Here is a 21,151-nt window from a genome sequence, read left to right on the forward strand (position 1 = left end):
GTAGGTAAGATGGCAGCTTCCACCCTTCACCCTGCTACCTTTTTGCGCCCTCGAACAGTGGATAACTGAGCTTTTGAAAGTCCCTGCTAGGAACCTGGGCATTCATCCATTAAATATTTTTTGGCACTGACTCCATGCCAGGAACTCTGAACTCACAGCCTTGTGTAGCATTCCTTAACCTTGTGTGTATTTTGCTTATGGCTGTGGTTATCACTTTTGTTTTGAACCTCTTTCAGAATGTGGTGAAAGCTGTGGTCCAAAGTGAACACACACAGAAGTTTCATGTGCTGTTTCATGGGGCTCATAGACCTCCTAAAACCCATGGAGCCCTGGTTGAAACATGTCTCAGAGAAAAGATAGGGGCTGGTGCTGCAGCTCAAGTGGTAGAGCACCTGCCTAGCAAGCACAAGGCCCTGAGTTCAAATAAGAAGAAAAAAGAAATGAAAATGTAGACATAAAAATTCAGATCATGGGGCAGCACTGTTAAGGTCAGAGAGCAGACCACACAGAAGATGCTGTTTACTAAGTACTCCATGCTATAGTGGTGGACTAAGCAGAAAGGTGAGAAACACCTGCCTCCCCCCGCCCGCCAATGCCCCTGTTCTGAGGAAAGTTGTTTCTCTCTGCTCCCAGTCAACAGGCACTGTACCCCTTTCAGTTACTGCTGCTTTGCAGCTGACACATAGCCAGGAAGACTCCAGCCGTTGCTCAGATAACTCCAGCTATGAGGAACCCTTGTCACCCATCTCAGCCAGCTCATCCACTTCCCGCCGGCGACAGGGCCAGAGGGACCTGGAGCTCCCTGACATGCACATGCGGGACCTGGTGGGCATGGGACACCACTTCCTACCAAGTGAGCCCACCAAATGGAATGTAGAGGATGTCTATGAATTCATCCGCTCTCTGCCAGGTAAGGCCTTGGGAGCTCCACACTTGCCTGGAATAGCAAGGATGAGAGTGAGGGACCTTTCCTCACTCTCCTGCACCAGGAAGTATGAGGTAGTCCAGTTAACACCTCAGGTTCAGGAAGCAAGAGGCAGAGATTAAGAACACGAGGCTTCTGCCTATGAGAGTTTATATTCCAGCACAGAGCACAAACTAAGTAATATTCATGGCTATAATTTAAAATAGCTACTGACATGGTAACTGACATGCAGGGAAGATAAAAAGATTAACCTTTTCTCTCCTGGGAAGGAAGTCAGGTAGAAGTATAGGAAATCTGTCAAAGAGGACATCAAAATTAAGAAAATTTCATCTGAGCCAACAGTGGACTAGTGAGCCTTTGCCAGGTGGAGAAACTGCCCACGGAAGCAGCTGGAGCTGGGGCAAAAGATGTGGACATGCTGATGCAACTGGGCACTACACATACCTCTTGGGGCTCACGCCTTGAAAAGCAAACCTTATAGCATTCCCATGTGGCTTCAGTAGGACCCCAAAGCTTCTCTTCTCCCTGCCACTCTCATTTATCCACTGCCCAGGTCAGGTGTTGATAAGACTGTTACAGAGTAGAGGTTGGGAGCAGACTTCCAAATCAGACAGAACTGGGTTCAAATTTTTGCCCTGTCACTTAACCCAGTGTATTTGCTGTTCATCTCTGTATCCTCCAAATTTGTCATAGTATGGTTACTTTAGGTAAGGACTTCAGAAGGGGCAGCTGTATATTTGGGTCTCTTAGATGTTGCAGTATCGCAGTTACATGTCAGCCTACGCCAAGGTCACCTGGAGACTTTACTGGGGCTTGTAGGATCCTCCTCCAGAGTGCCTCAGTCAGATGATTTGCAGGAAGGGGCTGACTGTTAGCAAGAGGCATTGGCTCTTCTCCACACCCGCCTCTCTGGAGAGCTGCTTGAGTATTTTCATGACAAGCTTGACAGCAGGTTTTCCCCGCAAGGAGTAAATCCAAGAGAGGAAGTTTTGAACTCAGCTTCAGAAGTCATTTCCATAGTATCTTATTTATGGTCACATAGATTAGCCCAGTCCATTGAGGAGCACCATGGACATGAATACAAGGAAGCAGGGATTATTTGGAGCCATTGGCTGTCATAATTTACCCTGCCCCCCCACCCCCACCCCCGTGTTCACATTCCTTCCTTGTGCAAAATGCCCTCCCTCTCTGCCAAAGTCCACAGGAGCCTCACCCCAGGACAGGAGCAGTTTGTAGTCCAGGGTCTTCATCTAAATCAGGATGAGATTCTGGGCTCAGCTCCTCGCGTGTGGTTCCTCTCAGTCTGGAGATATGAAGACTAGAGAGGTTGTCTGTTCCCCTCCACAAACCCAGTATATAATAGATTAGGTGTAGGGTAACCATTCTAGACATGCCCATTCAAAAGAACAGGAATACACATTTGACCCACAGCAGTCCTGCAGTCTAGTAGGGCACATGTTGACACTCCCTTGAAAACACCCTCAAAGCAGGGTGCTTCTTAGGCACTCCTGATTCCACTCAGTGAGTCATCTTTTCTGTGAAAGGCAGCATGAGTTTTCAGTGGAGTTGTTTTCTTAGTGCAGTTCCTGCTGCTTTTTGTTTTTTTACTACCTCTGACCCTTCTAGTTCCACATAGCAATATTTCTGCCAATAAAATTCTTTAGAATCTTTGTAGGCTATGAATCTTGTTAGGGTAGTGAACAAAAACTGCACTCCAAATTGTCTTGCAGGTAAGCCTGTCTCTGCTGGCTTCCTCTGAGGCCCGTGGGATTCTTGGGAGCCCTCCTATTGAACAGTCTGTGACACTTGTCCACAGGCTCCATAGAGACCAGCCCAGATCTTCCTGAAACTTTTTTTTTTCCCTCAGTACTGGGGTTTGAACTCACTTGAGCCACAGCCTTGGCACTTTCTTGCTTTAGTTATTTTTTGGATAGGGTCTCACATTTTTTAACCCTGGATTATCCTTGGACTGTGATGCTCCTACTTATGCCCCCCATGTAGCAGAATTATAGACAGACATCACCATGCCCAGATTATTGGTTGAGATGGAGTCTCCCTAACTTTTTGCCCAGACTGGCCTCAAACTGATCCTTTCAAGGAGCTGGGATTACAGGCCTGTACTACCACACCTGGATCCTGAAATCTTTCTTCAAACAGGGTCTCACTGCCAGCCACAGTGGCTCAAGCCTGTAATCCTAGCTACTGGGGAGGCAATGATCAGTAGGATCATGGTTCAAGGCCAGCCCAGACAAAAAGTGACTGTCATCCCTGCTATGCATGGAAGCACAAAATAGGATTGCAGTCCAGGTCAGCCCAGGAATAAAGTGAGACCCTGTCTCAAAAATAACCAATGCATGGCTTGGGACATGATTCAAGTACTAAGTGCCTACCTAGCAAGGCCCTGACTTCAACCCACAGTTCCCAAAAAAATAAAAACAGGGTCTTGCTCTGTAACCCATGCTGGCCTTTGAATTCATAATCCTCCTGTTTCAGTCTCCCAAGTGCCAGGATTACAGGCACATGCCACATGACTGGGAATCCTGAAGTCATTTAATTCACACCTTCAGTTTTATGTGTACACTGAGTTCTTAACTTTTCCTGGATTTGACTTAACCTAGAAACCATTTCATAATCCAAGCACCATTTGCCATCTGGAGAGGCTAGAGAATTCCAGAACCAGCCAGTACTGGCTCCCTTGTGCTGAACAGCTTTTCCTTTACCTTTTGTTTTTCTCCCTTTTTTACTCTGGGCAGCAACAAGAAGCCAGGTAACACCTTCATTATTCTGCCTGAAAATCTTAACTAGATCTCTTAGTACATTAAACTTAGCATGTTACCACCAGGTGTTGCTGAATTTTCTACTTCAAAATAATATGAAATTGAATTCCCATTGATCCTAAGCACTTTTTTGAATACCATCAGACTTTTGCTTAGGAGCTCAGAGCTTCTTAGGCAGTTACTGACCCTCCTTGAGTCCTTCCAGCTACTGCCCCTGCCAGTTCCAAGGCCACAGTTACATGTGTAGAGTTTTCTAGTGGCACAGCTTTCTCCAAGGTACCAAAATCTGTGATACACACTATTCCAAAACTTAGTGGCTTTAAACAGTAGTCACTTATTTTCCCAAAGGTTCTGTGGGTCAAGAATTTGCAGTGGTCAGCTGAGTAGCTCTGGCTTTGGGGCTCATAGGAAGTCTCAGTGGAGATGTCAGCCAGGACTGCAGTCATCTGAAGGATTGGAGTTGGAGGATCCACTTCCACACAGCTCACTGACATGGAAAGTGGGGTTGGCTCTTGGCAAGAGGGCTCAGTCACTCTCCATGGGGGACTCTTTCAAGCAGAATGCTCCGAGTGTTCTGACATGGTGGTCAGCTTACTTCAAAATAAGTCCTCTGCAAGAGCACGTTATCTGCCATACCCTCTATGATCCAGCCTTGGAATTAAGTCACTGTCACTTCTGCTCCTCCTGATGGTCACATAGGTCAGGGCAGTTCATGGAGGGGGAGATCTGAACAAGGGTATGCCTAAGGAAGCAGGGATCCTAGCCTTTGCTGAGTCACTCAGCCTCTCAAGCTTCAAGGGAGGAGTAGCAATACTTTCCTCAAAGCATAGTTCTAAGGGTTAGACAAGAAACGGACACCAAGGGCTGTCAGAGTGCCTGCTTAGCAAGCATGAACCCCTGAGTTCAAACCCCAGAGCCACAAAAAAATATATATATAAATAAATAAATGAACCCCAAAGTACACAGACTGCCATGAGCGAATGCTATTGCTCTGACTGGTGCTGTCTTTGATGGTCTCCCTCAGGCTGTCAGGAGATTGCAGAGGAGTTCCGTGCGCAGGAGATCGACGGACAAGCTCTGCTGCTGCTCAAGGAGGACCACCTGATGAGCGCCATGAACATCAAGCTCGGGCCTGCCCTGAAGATCTATGCCCGCATCAGCATGCTCAAAGACTCTTAGGGCTGGTGGGCGGCAGGCTCTGCCCAGGACCCCTCACTCTGACTGAGGCAGAGCCAGGCGGACGCTCCCAACGTGCCCAGAAATGGGGCCAGCCAGAGGGGAGGGGCTCTCCCTAGGGCTCAGCTGGTGAGGAGGTCTGGGCACCTCCTCAGTGGCTCTCAGGGGCCTTTCATTTCTGTGGGAGGGGTAGAGAGAGGTAGGTGGCACAGAAGATGGGGCTTTATGCTTGTAAATACTGATAGCACTGGCTTCCTCCAAAGTCCCAGTACTCTAGCCCCACTCTCCCCGCCTTTCTCTGTCCCCTGTTTTCCAGGGGGTTTATGGTCAGGGCTCCCCAACCTGAGTTGGGTTACTTCCAAGGGCAGCCAGCAGGCCTGGTTAGAGGCCTCAAAAGCCCTTGCCTCCCTTCCTCCCAATTTCTCCAGGCCTGGTTAGCCTTCCATTGTCAGCTTCTCCCACTTTAGCCTGTCTCTGCAGCCATGGGGTTCCCCCACCCCTCTGTAGCTAGAGAGAGAGAAGCTGGCCCAGTTTGGCCATGCCTGCCAGCACAGACGCCTTAACGCTGTGTGTATGACTGTGTGACTGTGTGGGGGCCTGGACTGACAGGCCACAAGCTGCCCTCTGGCAGTTCCAGGTGTTTTGTAGCAAATGGCCACTTAGTGCTTTGTCCTGGACTCCACTCAGCCTAAGGATGGGGAATAGAAAAGAAGGGCAGCCTCAACACAGAGAGGCAAGATCAGAAAGGTGGAGACCAGATTTCCTCTCCAGATGACCAAGAGAGGTCTCTGAAGCCCTTCCCTGCACTGTGACCTCTCTGCTGCCCTGCTGTATGAAACAGAACTAAGGAAGCTGTTGTGGACTGGGCTGCACCAGGCTGAGCCTCTGGGTCGCCTGGCTTCCCATCGTGAGAGTCCCCCATGGCGGGGCCCTGAGAACTGAGCAGAGCAGCTGGAAGCACTATGTGCAGGGAGGCAGCCTTTGACCTACTGCTCCCACATTTTGCTTATAAAACTTCCTGCAGCAGTTACAGCTACCTGAGGAGGAGGCAGGGCAAAGGGCGAGGGCTTGCCTCTGACTTGCCCTGTCCTTCCCATTTCCTGGGGGAGAGTCGGACTCTTCCCAGGAGGAGCAGGCACCTTTCTCAGCTCATTCTATTCCCTATCCACACCCCCAGGCAGGGTTGGAAATGAAGGACTTTTTTTAAGCTTTTGTTTTTGTTTTTACAAAATAAACCTGTAAAACCTGCCTCTTCGGTGCCTTTCTCCCAAACAGATGCCTGTCTCTGCCCAAAAGGCTATCTTTTGCCCATAAGGAAGAAGGATAGGCCCTGGGTTGGGGGGGCAAGGGGGAACGGCTCACTTGACAATGTTCTTCTCCTTTGGCTTGGGCCAGATCATTCAAGGGTGTCCCTAGCCCCAGTTCACACAGTGTCCCTCAGCAAGGAGGTCCAGAGTCCACCTACCCTCCATTCCCACCTGAGAGACTTGATGGGCCAGAACCCACATTCTCCTGCCTTCTAAGATGCTTTTGGATGGAGCTACCGCTGTCCAGAAAAGCCCTTGGGATAGCTGGCTCATTCAGCACACACTTTGTAAGCATTTTTATGATTAGGACAGAGGAGATGACACCTAAGCCTTGCACAGAGGAGAAAGAAGGAAGGTCATTCCAGACCCAGGCAGTATGTGCAAGGGCAGAACCAGAGTATGAAAGTGCAAATGAGTGGGATGGAGCTGGCCGTATTGCATGAAGTGTGAGCAGCCAGGATTGGTCCTGTCTTTGAGCCAGGTGCTGTGCTGGACTCTGGTGTAGAGGGAGAGCTGCCCTGCCCTTACCACAGTAGGTAGAAAGGAGGCAGTTGATTTAGTGCACCTACCCCTTGGCTAGGTTTTCCTTATGGTGCCTGGTAAGAATGTGGGTTCTGACACCCAGAATTAAATCAGAACCTCTAAAGAAAGATTAGGCAAGATAATTTTTAAGAACCAATACCCCTAGCTTGGTAACTTCTCCCTGGAGAATCTGTTAAGATGTAACTGCTTACTGGAGGAGGAGGAAAAACAAACTGGTTGGCCTGCAGTGGGACCAGGGCCTAGAAAGCCTGGTGTCCCAAGAGGCAGGGAACATCCAGGGAAGTAGGAAAGCCCAGGAGATGGAGTGGTTACCGGAATGGAGAGTGAGCCCTGGGGACCCCCTCAAGCAAAGGACCTCCTTTGGACTGAGGAATGCAGGCCCTCTGTGGGCCTACACACTCACCCTCTGGACCTCAGTTTTTCTTTTATGAGAAAAAATGAAAACCAGGCCCTGAGGAGTTTATTTTTATGTGTGTGATGGAAGTGTGCAGTGCAGGGTGAACATGAGTGGAATGCCTTGGACAGTTAAGTTTTGCTGTTCTTCAGATGAAAGGCCCAGCCTCTTAGAAATTTGAAGGACATGTCCTTAAATACATATTTGTTCCTGTTTACATTTTACACAGAATTCCACATTGGTCATGACCAACAGTTTTTAAAAATATTTCCCAACCTTGGAAATATGTATGTACACACTTAATAGTATGCATTTACATACATGTAAAGACGTGTTTATAAAACATCAAAATTTCATGTAGTATATTCTGATAATGTCTTTTCAATTCTTTCCACTCCTACTTTTAAAATCTTGATCACTGGGGTTGGCAAAGTGTCTAAAGTGGTAAGAACGCCTGCCTAGCAAACATGTTAGACCGTGAGTTCAAACCCCAGTACTACCAAAAAAAAAAATCTTGATCACCATTCACTAAACTTGACTTCTGCACCTCTAATGGGACACAACTTGCCCTTTTAAAAAACACTGCCAGAGGGCTAGCGGAATGGCTCAACTAGTAGAGTGCCTGCCTAGTAAGCATGGGGCCCTGAGTTCAAACGCCAGCACTGTCAAAAAGTAAAATAATCCGGGCATTGGTGGCTCACACCTGTAATCCTAGCTGCTCATGAGGCAGAGATCAGGAGGATCACAGTTCAAAGCCAGTCCGGGCAAATAGTCCATGAGACCCTATCTCAAAAAACCCATCCCAAAAAAAAGGGCTGGTAGAGTTGCTCAAGGTGTAGGCCCTGAGTTCTAGCCCCAGTACCACAAAAAAAAAAAAACACTGCCAGAGTCAGCTTCACAAAACTATTCCCTATCCCTGATCTTAACCTGACTCAAGCTGTTCTGGGTGATTGGCTTATGTACCCCACTTCAGGTAAAGAGCTCCAAGGGGAATGCATTGCCTGAGGTTATAGTACCCTTTAGCTCTAGCTGGGGCTTCAGCAGTAGAATAGGACTCTTCCTGCATGGGAAAAACATACTGTGACCCCAGCCTCTCCCAGGAACAGACACTGAAGAGGGTCTCCCAGGACCCCTAGGGAGTGAAGAGAAGTCAATATAGCTCAGCTCTCAGCCAACTAGAGCCAGATCCACCCTCTTCTAGGTGATTTGCTCCAGGAGACTTGCCAGCCCTCACACTACCCTGGGGCCAGTTTCCTCCAGTAGGCCCCACCCCCAAGCAGGTCCCTCTCAGGGCAGCCCATCCCTGATTGCCTCAGTGGGTGTGGTTCCTGAGGCTGAGGGGCAGGAAGGAGATACATTGTCCCTGTCCAGTCCCGGTCCTTGGAGCAGGTCATTTCTTCCCTGGCTCTAGGTTGAGAAAGTTGGAGGTAGGCTTCTCTCTATGGCTCTGAAGGAGGGACTCAGGTGAGTGGGGACAATACCAGGTGGAGGTAAGAGGCAGGGCCACTGACCCAAGAGGGGTCCAGTTTGGTGCCAGAATAAAAGGGAGCAGCTGAGCCAAAGGTCCTGGGAGAAGGTGGCTTCGGTAAGAGACAGCCCATAGGCTGGATGGCAGGGTTAGAAGCTGGATAATTCCTCTTCCTTTGTCGTCCCCCCCCCACCCCCGCTTGTCTACAACAGGAAACCTGTTCCTCCTTAAGGACTAATGGCTGGTCTCTACCCTTGAAAGCAGGGTAAGGGGAACAGGGTATGGGTGGGGTTTGAGGGGCCACTCTCGCTGGAGTGAAAAATCCTTTGGCAAATATCTGACCAAGGTGGAGGAGTGGATCGGGCAGGCGCCTCCATGGATAAGGAAGGGCTCCAGACTAAGGTATTGGAGGGGCAGGAAGAGCTGGTGGGTCCCTAACCCAAGTTTGGGTCCCAGCACCCTCCCTGACCTGGCTGTTTGGGCTCACCAGGCCTGGCTGCCATGGCTGTGGCTGGGTGCCCAAGATAAACATCGGCTTGCCCTACCTGGTGTGTGTGTGTGTGTGTGTGTTTGGGGTGGGGCACAGGGGAAGGGGAACTGGCTAAGAAAGTGGGGACAGCCACTAGAGCAGAAAGAGAACCCTTTCTCTACCCCTGCATCATGGCCAATCTTGTCAGCTGCCAATACTAGGACAGGGTTCTAGGAGCCAGAAAAACAGAGTTGTAGCCAGCCTCCAGGATTCAGAGTGGGTTGCAGGGGAAAGAAAGGCTTCCTGCAGGAGCCAAACTGGCTGGAAATAAGAGGTCAATCAGAGGAGCCAGGGACCCTTATGAGAGGAACCTGGGGTTGGGTTGGGACAGGTCCTAAGGAGCCCAAATGCCACACTCAAGGCCCTGTTTCACAGTCAGTCCCACCTGTTGTGTGACCCTGAGCAAGTGGCCTAACCTTGCCAAGCCTCAGGCTCCTCCTTCAGGGGGTTGTGGTCAAACTTCAGCAAGACAGTACATGAAACACTGGAGTATCTGGCTCACTGTCTAGGATTATTGATGAGCACAGATTTACTTCTGGAGAAAATAGTTTTAAGTTTGGGAAAGAGAATGGAGACAAAGAGCCCGTTCATTGCTCCATTCCCTTCTGAACAAATAATTACTAATACCATCAGTTATGGGGCAGGCTCTGGGATTCGGCACCAAGACTACAAAGTCTAATTAAAAGAAATTCATGGTGTGGTGGGGGAGGGGATGATAGTCACCTCATTCAGCAAGGGCTAGAAGGGAGGTTTGGTGAAGTTACAGAGGAGCATACTGGGGAGGGGAGGGAACACATCAAGGAGCTAGGAATTAAGGAATGATTACTACAGGATGAGAAAAGTGGTCTGGAGAAAGATGGGGAGACACAAAGTCTTGGGGGATGCTTAGGAAACTTCATAGTAGAGGGTGAGGGATGGAGCCTGGGTGCAGCCTGGGGTATTGATTTATAGGAATCCAGAAGTGAGACACAAATAGGATGGCAGGAGTGGGCAGGAAGGGAATCTCAGAACTAAGAAGGAGGCAGAAGCAATAGAAGTTGGACACTGAGCTGCTGTCACACAAGGGAGTAAGGGATCCCACTCTGGTCAGGCAGACAATAGAAGGAAGGGACAAGTGAGGGAAATGCAAAGTGCAGCTCAAGAGACTGAGTTTAAGGTGTCTGTGGGGCACCCAGGCAGACATGGTCACCCAGGGGACACATGATTCCTGAGACCAGTGTTCAGCAAGAGGGCTGGGCTGGAGTTACTGGCAGGGAGAAGCCAAGATGGAATGCCAACAGGATGGGAAGACAAGGTAGCAGGAAACTTGCAGAGGGGCTCTGAAAACCACAGACCAAGCAAGAGTGACAGATGAGATGTGAGGGGAAGGACCAGAAGCATGGAGCTTAGGGGCCAGAATCCAGGATGTGGATTTATTCTGAGAGCAGTGAGAAGTCATCAGGAGGCCTTGGAGAGGGACAGAGTATGTCCTCACTTAATTTTTGAAAGATCATTCTGGAGAGTGGATTGCAGGGCTAAGAGGAGAAACAGGGCGGTTGCTGAGGCAGCTAGGGTGGTTGTCGGCTGAGGGCACAATGGTCTGGGGTGGAATGATAGGAGGAGAAGGTGGGTAAAGGGACTGGATGTGTTGGTGAGGGAAGGCCCAAAGCTTTGCAGGAGGACTGGATGGCGGGGCGGGGAGGAACTCTGAGGTATTTGAGAAAAGGGGCAGAGAAATGGTTGCAATGCCATGTGCCAAGATGTAGAAGACTGCAAGTGGGGAGCAGGTTTCCGAGGAAAATGAGAGTTCCATGTTGGGCACATGTGTTTGAGACACTTGTGAGACACTCAAATAGGGAGGTCAGGCGGTACCAATGCCCTCAGGTGCCCTGGGCTCTGGGCATGGGAGGCATGCTGGAAGGCAGAACATAAGGGGAAGCTAGGAGCACGGCAGGATCTGTATGTAACAAAAGTTACACATTGGTTAACAGAAGGAACACATGACCACTGTGCAAAGTTGAACGTAACAGAAGAGCATGGAGTAAAAGGCTGCAGTCCCCTCCCTCCAATCTCAACCCACCACCAATGCAATGTGTCTCCCTCTAAATCCACGCTGTCCGATATAGAATGAATGGTCACCAGCCATGTGTGGCTACTGGGCCCCTGAAGTGTACTCTAACTCTAAAATCCACACTGGCCTTAGTATTTAGACTTAGAATAAAACAACAATGGAAAATATTTCTATTTTTATATTCATTACATGTTGAAATGATATTTTGGATATGTTGGGTTGAGTAAAAATCTTGTTAAAATTAATTTCACATTTTTCTTCTGCTTTTTTAATGTAGCTAGTATAAAATTTTAAGTGACCTGTGTGGCTCACATATGCTCTCTGTTAGCGCTCCTCTTACACATTTATGGAACATGGATACACATGTCTGTAAGCATGGACACAGGTGGAGGGCCTTCTATCACAGAAGTGAGATCTGCCTTTGCACGCATTCTGCTACTCCTTCTGCACTTCACACATTACAGTCTCTGCAGCACATACATCACGCTTTTGAGTGGCCATGTTGACTGCATCCTATACATACTCATCATTCACTCATTAGCAAACACTGTTTGCTTTGGCAAGCAATGCTAGACCATCCTTGGACTGTCCACTGCGGAGTGTCCACAGGCAGGAAGGGAGATGGGGAGTGAGCACTGAAATGCAGCAAAGGAGGAGCCATGTTGAGAAGCCTCCTTTGCACTTCAGCCAAAGTCCACAGCCAGCAGGAAATCATAAAATAATCTTTCCTTGTTGCAAACTGCTAACTGTATTATTCATTCATTACAAAAGCAATATAAGTGCAACTAAGGAGAAAAGCAAAGGGGAAACTCTACTATAATTGTATTATGCAAATAAGTTGTCCTGTTTGCTCTTGTGAAGACGTGTGCTTTATCCTGCTAACTTGTCATGGTACACGTCACTTCAGATCCTCTTTTTCCCTTTCATGCTCCTGTGTAAGCATTTTTCCATGTGACTTCAGAGTCTTCATGACAAGTTTCTTGCGTCAGTCCCTCTCACTGGACACTGGGGTCTTTAGCAGTTGCCTCATCTGTTCAGACAATGCCTGTCCTGTGACTTCAAACACCTCTCTATTGGTGCTTTCCAGGCAGCAGCCAGCCAAGCTGGTCTCCTCACAGTGTCAAAGAAACAGGCTTCCATCAACCTTTCATCCCTCCAGGTGTTTTCCTCCTCCCAGCCCAGCTTCTGGGAAGTCATTCACACACGCCCATACGCAGGCGCGCACACACAGTACCTCCCGCTTACACTGCCAGCCAGTCTCCCCGCTTTTCCCAGTCTCCTCTTCCTCTGTGCTCTCCTCCATAACAAGTAACAAGGCCTGGGTGGGCTGGGAAGTTCCAGAACCCTCTCCTGAGCCTGCCTTCCTGCTGGGCTCCAGCCCCTACCCCAATCGGCAAGAACACAGCTTCTGCTCCCTCTCATTTGTCAGCCCTTCACCTACTCCTCCCCACCCAGCTGCAATGCCCTGTCTTATGCACCCAGTAGCTCTGGCTGGCACTCTGATCTCTTAATTCATCTTCCTGCCTCCAGCCACATCACCCTCCCAGCTGCCATGTCCAGGCTCAATAATTCAGTTCATGCACTTTTTTTGTTTTTAATAAAAATCTGACACCCCATGACCCTCAAGACGAAGTCCAAGGGCCTGGGCTGGAGTGCAGGCCCTGAAGACCCGACCCCTTTGGCCTCTGCAGCCTCAGCTCTCAACACTCCCCACCTGTGCTCTACCTCCACCCTTGCGGAACAACTTGCAGCTTTACCTGCCTGCCAAGGTTTTTCTACCTCTCACAGGGCTCATGGGTATTTCCTTGTCATGGGTTCCCTTCGCCCTTCCCTGCCTACTTGACCTGAGTAACTTCTAATTCTTCAAACCCTAGCTTACAGGTCACCTTCTCCAGGAAGCCTCCTTTCTTCCTTCCTACCCTCCAACTTGTCCTCAAAGCACCTCTACATATCCTACTCACAGCATATATTGTGTAGTGCGCTGGTCTGTCATGTGACACATTCTCTCACTCCCTCTCCCCCTCCACATCCACATCTTTCTGACTTCATACACTGAAAATGGGATCTGTTTCATCACCTCTACATCCTAGCCCTGTGACCCTAGCACAGGGCTTGGTCTTACTCTTGGACCCAAAACATATGTGCTGAATGCATGAGCAAACACATACCGATAAATATCTTGATGCATAAACTTTGTCCATACTGAAGGCTATCTCCTTTGAACAGATTCCCAGCAGCTGGGGCTGTGACAAAAGGGAATGAGTATTAAAAGGGTTCAGATCCCATGGCTAAGTGGCTCTCCAAAGGCCAGAACAACTTCTACTCCCACCAGCAAGCTTAAGAGTGCCTGTCTCACTGTAGGCTGGCAGCTTGGCTATTTTCATTATACCCTTTTTAAAAAGTGCTCATTTTATAAGCAAAACCTGTCACTTTGTTCTAATTTGTATGTCTTTGGTTACTTGTGAAGGTGAACATTTTTCCATATGTTTGCCTACTAATGCATTTCTTCCTTGCAGATTTACCTGTTGGTGTGATGCAGTCACTGTTAAGGGAGGCTGACGTTATTTATGAGATGACTCTGGAATCTGGGAGGGAGCTGCTCTAATAGTCTGGGAGAGATGAGCAGGCCAGGGTCATCATAGAGGCTGCTATACGAACAGGAGGGGCAGAGACAAGGAGACCAAGTCAACCCAGCCTGGAGACGATGGCACGATGGCACATTGGGTGCAGGAGAGGGAAGGGCTGGGCTGCATGCAGGTTTCTGGTTTGGTCAGCTGCAGAGAAAGAGGTGGCGTGTGCTGGGAGTAGAAGGGGTACCCAGAGGAGTGAGGCACACATACACAAACCGGACTGCAAGGTGGTCCTCACAGCTACTCCTACACATACCTGGCATGGAGTAGTTAAGTGGGAATAAGAGAACTGACAGGACAGGAGGCTCTGACACTAGCAGTCTCTTGAAAGGGCCCAGAAAAGCCAGTGTTTGGAAGAACTGTAGGACAGGGAGTGGAGCCAGGAAATTGCCTGGGGTGGTGATGCTTTGTGAGGAAGAAGGATCAGCATTGCCAACACTGAAGTTCAGTGAGTGACTACAGTGTGTCAGACCTTGTTCTAGTCACTTAGCTTACATTAACTCAAAGTACAGGACAGTCCTCTGAGGACAGTATTCTAAGAATGCCACATGCAGCAGGCCCAGCCCTGCCTTTGGGCAGACAGCTAAAAATTGGTAGAATTGGTATTGAAACCTGGGGACCTGGCCCCAGTGTCTGTGCTCCTTATGAAGGGTTTCCGGAAGAGTCTCAGCATTCTTGGAAAACAATCAACCATGGGCAAATCCCAACTCCCACCTCCTCTAAGCCAGGAATGGGGCCACTGAGCTCTATGGAAGGAAGTCCTGCCCATGCTGGATTGTGTTGCCAGAGATGTGACCTCTGACTATATAACTAGCCCAACAACTCATTGCTAGGTCCCAGGCAGCTCTTTACTCCCTGCCACCAACTCCCTTGTGTCCTCTTCTGGCCTATTCTCCTGCCCAAGGTCAGTCTCACCCTACTCGAACTCTGACTGTTCCTGTCCTCCAAGCCTGGTCAGGCCATGCCCTGCAACAATGCTGTCTAAAGGAAAGGACAGATTCAGTGCTCCTTGAACAGTCCTGGTTAGTAAAGTAGTCTCTCTCCAACCATGACATGAGGCAGCCTGACAAGAGGAGAAGATTCTTTTTGTTACGAACTGGGGATTGAACTCAAGGCCTTGAGCCTGATATGCGAGCACTCTACCACTTAAGCCATGCCCCAGTCCTTTTGCTTTGTTTGCTTTTCAGATAGAGTCTCAAGCTAACTTTACCCAGACTGTCCTTAGGCCTTGATCATTCTACCTCCACCTCCCAAGTTGCTGGGACTGACTGCAGGCATGCGCCACCATACTTGGCTTCTTCTCTTGGGCGGGGGTGGGGGAGTGGTACTGGAGTTTGAACTCAGGGCCTTACACTTGCTAGTCAGGCACTCTACCACTTGTGCTGGGTATTTCTGAGATAAGGTCTTGTAAACTATTTGCCCTGCTGGGTTTGAACCATGATCCTCCTGATCTCAGCCTCCGGAGTAGCTAGGATTACAAAAGTGAGACTCCAGTGCCCAGATCTCGATTATTTTTGAGATAAGGTCTCACTAACTTTTTGCCTGGGCTGGCCTCAAATTGTGATTCTCCTCTCTCTGCCTCCTGAGTAGCTGGGATTAGAGGCATAAACCACCGTACCCAGCCCAGGAGGGAGGTTTTATTTTTTTTTCCTTCACATTCTAACAAAAGTTTTAATGTAAACATTCACATCATGAAATTTGCATTATGAAATTTCCTTCTCGATGCATGCAGACTTTGCTTTCCCCACCCAGTGGTACTAGGGAAGTGAACTCAGAGTCTGCACTTGCTGCAGCTTTTCTATTCTAATTTATGTTGGAATCTTTCCCCTAGGAGGGAGGTTCTTTAAGTAATGAGATGGGCTGTGAATGTAGCCCAGGGGTACAGCACATGCCTAGCATGTTGGAGTCTCTGGGTCCCTTTCCCAGCACTGCAAAAAAAAAACCAAAAACAAACAAACAAAAAAAACTAGTCTCTAAGCAATGAGATGAAATATTTTGCCTCAAAGATATAATGGTCAGCAAAACCTGCAAGGTGCAAAACATGTCCACTGTGCTGCCATCTGTATAGGGGAACTAAAGAAAGGGAGTGCTTGCTGTCACTTCTGCCTGTGCATGTCTGTGTGCACACCTCCTCTGAAGGACATGGAAGCAACTGGTAGCACTGGCCACTGCCACACAGAGGAAGAGGAGGGACTATGACTTGCATCCCTTTGAATGTCTGTTCCATATGAAAAGAACAAATTCATATTCAAACAAATGTTTTAAAAATGAAGCATTAAAATCAGGCAATGATTTCTCGTGTGTGTGTGTGTGTGTGTGTGTGTGTGTGTGTAAATGAGTCACTGACACCCTTTCCTCCAGGACCAAGAGAATCATCTGGCGGCTGATCCTACTTGCACTTGGCCTCTTAGGCCTGTTCCTGTATGGGCTTCCTAGGATCAGGTACAAACCCCTTCCCTCAGCACCAGGGGTGGGGATCACCAGGTCCAGGGTAAAGTGGATCTTTCCAGCTGCCTCCTCTAGGGATGAAGGGTGGGTGATGGCTCAGCCTGGGCAAGTGCTTTCCCTCCTGAGCAGGTGACATACCCCTTTACTGCTGCTCCACTCTACAGGTATCTGGAAATATACATCCCCATGGGCGTCTGCCCTTCAGCCATAATGTCCCTGCTGAGAGACAACTTTACGGGTGTCCTGCATCCCTGGTAAGGAGCTACTATCCCTCCCACTCTGAGAATACCCACAAACCTACAGGGCTCTTCCCAGGCCCCTGTCCTCCTCTTATCCCCCACCCAGGCACTCTACTCATGAATCCCATCCAGACCCACATCACCCAGTCCTCTGTCTCAGGGGTTTTAAAGGCAGGATAGATCTGTTGCGTTCCTAGGGCCCAGCACTGGAGAGGTGGCAGTGAGGACACAGTAAGTCAGTGGGTAAATGCAACTGTCTCCCCATTCCTTCCCTGGCCAGGGCCCGGCCTGAAGTCCTGACCTGTACCTCTTGGGGGGCCCCCATTATTTGGGATGGCACCTTCAACCCCGATATAGCCCAACAAGTGGCTGGACAGCAGAACCTCACCATTGGGCTGACTGTCTTTGCTGTAGGCAGGTAAGGCCTGGGACGGGGAGTAGTGCTGTCCAGGCAAGTTGTGGGATGGGAGTACATGTGTGTAAGGATGTCCTGTTCCCCAGTCATGGGATCCTAACGTGCAGCTAGGGGCTGCACCCCTTGTCCCAGACTCCCAGGAGCACCCTCTCTCTTCCCCTCCTCCGCATACCAGTGCTATACAGCCCTCCCCAAATAGGCAGCCAGAGGCTCAGAACTATGTCCCAGGAGGGATCTGCCTAGGGCTTAGGGCTGATCCACGAAGAGGCACTGGGTTTGTGGTAAGGAAATAATGGACTGTTTCAGGTGCATGGGAAGAAGAAGGGGAGAGCGACAGAAGGAGTAAGGAGTCTGCCAGAGGTCAGCTATAGACAAAGCTGGGGGTGGTGAGGTATTGCCAGGGAAGCCCGATGGAAGGAAAGAGGCAGGGAACTGAGGGGCTTCGCCCATGCTGGCCAAAGAGGGATGTGGAGAGAGCAGGGGGTGGCAAATACTACCACAGTCCTACAGAGAAGTAGGGCTGGTGTAGCGGCTCAAGCGGTAAGAGTGCCTGCTAATAAGCGTGAGGCCCTGAGTTCAAACCCCAGTACCACTGGAAAAAATAAAAAGGCTCCTGCCTAGCAGATACTGAGAAGTGACAGAGGGCTCAGAGAGGCAGAACTGTTGAGAGGGGAGAGATTAGAGTATGTAAACTGGAAGAATGAGGGATTCATACCATGGCCTGGTGAGGTGGCAGTTTGGAAGTAGGACACTGATGATGACCGAGTCAAGGGGTAACCATAGAAACTAGTGACTGAGGAGGGTGGGGGACAGAATCACTGCTGAAGAGGATGTTGGTCAAGGAACAAAGGCCCAGGCAGTGGGCCTCCAGTTGTGGAGAAGGAACCGGGATGGGTGGGTAGAGAAGAAATGGCAGGTGCTCTGACCTCCCAGTTATGGATGGGAGGGGGATATCAGGACAGGTGTACACCTTTACAGAAATGATGCAGAGGGGACTCCTCCTGGTAAGAGTGGCAGTCAGGCATATGACCCCAGGGCACGCTAAGGTCAAGTCTAGGATAATAAAGAGGGCATCGGTAATGCTGGGACAGGCTGCAGTAGAACGAGCGAGAGCTTCCCATCCAGGAAGCTACAGGATGGGCAAAGACTTTTGTCACCAAATACCCCAGGCAACTGCTCAAGTTTCCTTTAGCTCCATCCCCCATATTCTAGAAGGCAGAGAAAGCGAGGAGGGTCACTGAGAGGCAAGGTGGAAAACATTTACAAGGGCTGAGCCATGGAGAACTGCTGCACCACTTGAGACCGTGGCCTCTCCCTGGACCTCCCTATTAAAGAGGCTGAGCAGACTGCTCCAGCACTAGCCCCAAGGCCAGAGACTCAAGGAACTGAAATTCCAGGACCCCAAGGTCCTGTGTTCCAAGATTGACTCTCACCCCATGGGATGGTAAGGATTCTACAATCTCTGATTCCCTTCCAGCATGTCCACCAGGAACAGAGCAAGGTAGATTCCAGTGTGCCAATCTGGGCTCAAATCCTACTCTACCATTTACCAATGGTATTTACCTGTACAAGTTGCTAGAGCTTATTTATTTATTTATTTATTTAGGTATTGGGTATTGATTGAACTCAGGGTCTCAAACATGCTAAGCAAGCAATCTACCACTTCAGCCACCCCCGAGGTGCTAGAGCTCTTTGAAAGAGACAATGCCTGTTGACTCAGAAGTATCTGCCACGTGATAAATGTTCAAAATACTATTATTTTGGATTATTACTATTTTGAAACTCTAGTATCTCCTGTCAACTAAGGATACTAAGTTTCCAGTATTCCAAGCACTCTTGTTATCTATGCAAACTCAATGATTTAAAACAATTGATTCTTCTTCTAGCCCACGGTTGTGGGCCAGGAATTTGGACAGAGCTCAGTAGGAGGGGCTCCTCACTGCTCCCAAATGTCGGGGTCTCAACTGGGAGACCAAGAGCCGAAGACCTATGGGCGCCTCTTGCTCCAGGAAGGCTCTCTTCACAGCTGGCTTGGGCTTCCTCACATCATGGCAGCATCAGGTTCTGGGACCTCTTACCGGAAGGCTCAGAGCGAAAAAGAGGGGAAGGCTATCAGCCCCCCAAGGGCCAGCCCAGCATCACTTCCTTGGTACTGTTGGATCAGAGCAGTCCGGGAAGCCCACAGCATGGAAAGCGCATAAGCGCTCCCCCCCCCACCCCATCCATACCTTCAGGGCAAACAACTTGCAAGTATCCTTAATCTGCCAACCCCAAGGCCGAGAAATTGTGGGATTGCGGGTTTGGAGTTGTATTGACTGGACTGGTGCGGGTAGGGCTGGGAAGCCCCCGCATGACCGCGGTTGGAGCGGTGCGTGGGGAGGGGAGAGGCGGTCTGTGGGAAGGGGGAGGTGCACCCAAGCTGACTTTGGCGCACGCGCCCGCTGGCCCGGCAGGTACCTGGAGAAGTACCTGGCGCGCTTCCTAGAGTCGGCGGAACAGCACTTCATGGTGGGCCAGCACGTGGTGTACTACGTGTTCACCGAGCGGCCGGCCGCCGTGCCCCAGGTGGCGCTGGGTCGGGGCCGCCGGCTGCGCGTGGAGCGCGTGGTTCAGGAGCGGCGCTGGCAGGACGTGTCCATGGCGCGCATGCGCACGCTGCACGCGGCGCTGGGCGGGCGGCTGGGCCGCGAGGCGCATTTCGTGTTCTGCATGGACGTGGACCAGCACTTCAGCAACGCCTTTGGGCCCGAAACGCTGGCCGACTCCGTGGCGCAGCTGCACGCCTGGCACTACCGCTGGCCGCGGTGGTTCCTGCCCTATGAGCGCGACGTGCGCTCGGCCGCCGCGCTGTCGCGGAGCGAGGGCGACTTCTACTACCACGCGGCCGTGTTCGGGGGCAGCGTGGCGGCCCTGCGCAGGCTGACGGCGCACTGTACGCGCGGCCTGCAGCGGGACCGCGCGCTCGGCCTCGAGGCGCGCTGGCACGACGAGAGCCACCTCAACAAGTTCTTCTGGCTACACAAGCCAGCCAAAGTGCTGTCGCCCGAGTTCTGCTGGTCCCCGGAGATCGGCTGGCGGCCCGAGGTCCACCGCCCGCGCCTGCTCTGGGCGCCCAAGGAGTACGCGCTGGTCCGCGACTAGCGCTATCCATCCGAGCAGCCAGCCCCTCCTGGCCCCAGCCGCCGGGGTACCCTTGGCATCAGGACGGTGTGGAGTGGAAGGTTCAAGAGGAAGAGACCCTGAATCCAGTTAGGGGAACTTCTGTAAACTGCATGGTGCTTTGGAACGCAGAGAGATAGTGGATGACAAGAGCCAGAACTCTCCCGTGTGCCCTTCCTCACTTAAACAGTGACTGACGACAACAGTGCATGGGACTGGCGATCTGTAGACCTTGCACCTCTTGTGTCCTTTTAAAAATAGACACTGAGGCACAAAGAGACCATAATTGCCCAGACCCAGAGGCTCTAACCTAGTTCAGCCGCTGGAGAGCAAGGACTTGGTCCCTCCCGCTCAGTCCACCTACCTGTGGGGATGAGCCACCGAGGCAGAAACACTACAGGCATCCCAGTCAGTGCCTCAGCCTTCACCTTCCTTGCCCAGTAGCATGTTTTGTACATAGCTGAGTAATGTCAGAATAAATATTCCAAAATTGTCCTTATGTTCCTTTCTGCTAAAGAGGCAAAATCCACACAAAAATAACATTCCCTGGTCTTGAGCTGGTTAGGACTCTTTGGCCACCATAACCGGGAGGTAATTTTCCTCTTCCATGCCTAACTCCAGATTCTTCATCCACTATGGGGGGAAACACAAGCTTTGAGTAGGAGCTGGAAAGTCTTCAGGCCCTCCAGGGAAGGTAACTACTGGAGATTTTGTCTGACAGTTGGGAAAACTGAGGCCCTGAAGAGTGTGATTTTACGGTGGTCTCCTGAATCTTCTTTGAGGTGTTTTGCATTTTTAACAACCTCCACTGTTCTCAGAAAGGGTAAATAGCTGTCCCCAGCTAATTACCTGGTCAACCCTCATGATTTTTACAATCTGGTCATTTTTATGAGCAAGCTCAGGTATTGATGATGTCACATAAGAGAAGTCTCTGCTTTCAAAAGTAGCTCAGAATTCCCCAGCAAGCTCTATCTAAACTGGTTGAGCAAACCAGTCTGTGGATGACCAGGATGATGGATGACAGACAGAACCAGGCCAGGTGTCCCTAAGAACAGGTCATCCGTTGCTGGCTGGGAGCTGTCACATGCCTT

At 50.2% G+C, this 21,151-nt stretch overlaps 2 protein-coding genes across 9 annotated transcripts in view; both read left to right on the forward strand.

Annotated features, from left to right (window-relative positions):
• Phc2 (polyhomeotic homolog 2) overlaps nucleotides 1-6,126 on the forward strand; it is a 107,643-nt gene extending 101,517 nt beyond the window's left edge. For 5 of the 6 annotated variants that reach the window (XM_074080640.1, XM_074080639.1, XM_074080641.1 and 2 more), the window contains 2 exons: nucleotides 634-910; nucleotides 4,727-6,126. In XM_074080640.1, the coding sequence (XP_073936741.1) occupies nucleotides 634-910; nucleotides 4,727-4,881 (432 nt within the window). In that variant the 3' untranslated portion in view covers nucleotides 4,882-6,126. The remainder of the gene's footprint in view (nucleotides 1-633; nucleotides 911-4,726) is intronic. The other variant, XM_074080643.1, reaches the window with a different exon arrangement.
• Nucleotides 6,127-6,280: 154 nt separating this feature from the next.
• A3galt2 (alpha 1,3-galactosyltransferase 2) lies at nucleotides 6,281-20,555 on the forward strand. 3 transcript variants are annotated; one of them, XM_074080646.1, is made up of 5 exons: nucleotides 6,281-8,549; nucleotides 16,161-16,241; nucleotides 16,412-16,501; nucleotides 16,767-16,904; nucleotides 19,355-20,555. In XM_074080646.1, the coding sequence occupies exons 3-5, from the start codon at nucleotides 16,434-16,436 to the stop codon at nucleotides 20,040-20,042; spliced, it is 894 nt and encodes a 297-aa protein (XP_073936747.1). In that variant the 5' UTR covers nucleotides 6,281-8,549; nucleotides 16,161-16,241; nucleotides 16,412-16,433; the 3' UTR covers nucleotides 20,043-20,555. The 3 variants fall into 3 exon arrangements, with proteins under 3 accessions (XP_073936747.1, XP_073936746.1, XP_073936748.1); XM_074080645.1 differs by lacking the exon at nucleotides 6,281-8,549 and adding an exon at nucleotides 8,559-8,586; XM_074080647.1 differs by lacking the exon at nucleotides 6,281-8,549 and adding an exon at nucleotides 8,593-8,855.
• The last annotated feature ends 596 nt before the right edge of the window (nucleotides 20,556-21,151 follow it).

Source organism: Castor canadensis, chromosome 7, assembly GCF_047511655.1.
Source record: "Castor canadensis chromosome 7, mCasCan1.hap1v2, whole genome shotgun sequence".
NCBI lineage: Eukaryota > Metazoa > Chordata > Mammalia > Rodentia > Castoridae > Castor > Castor canadensis.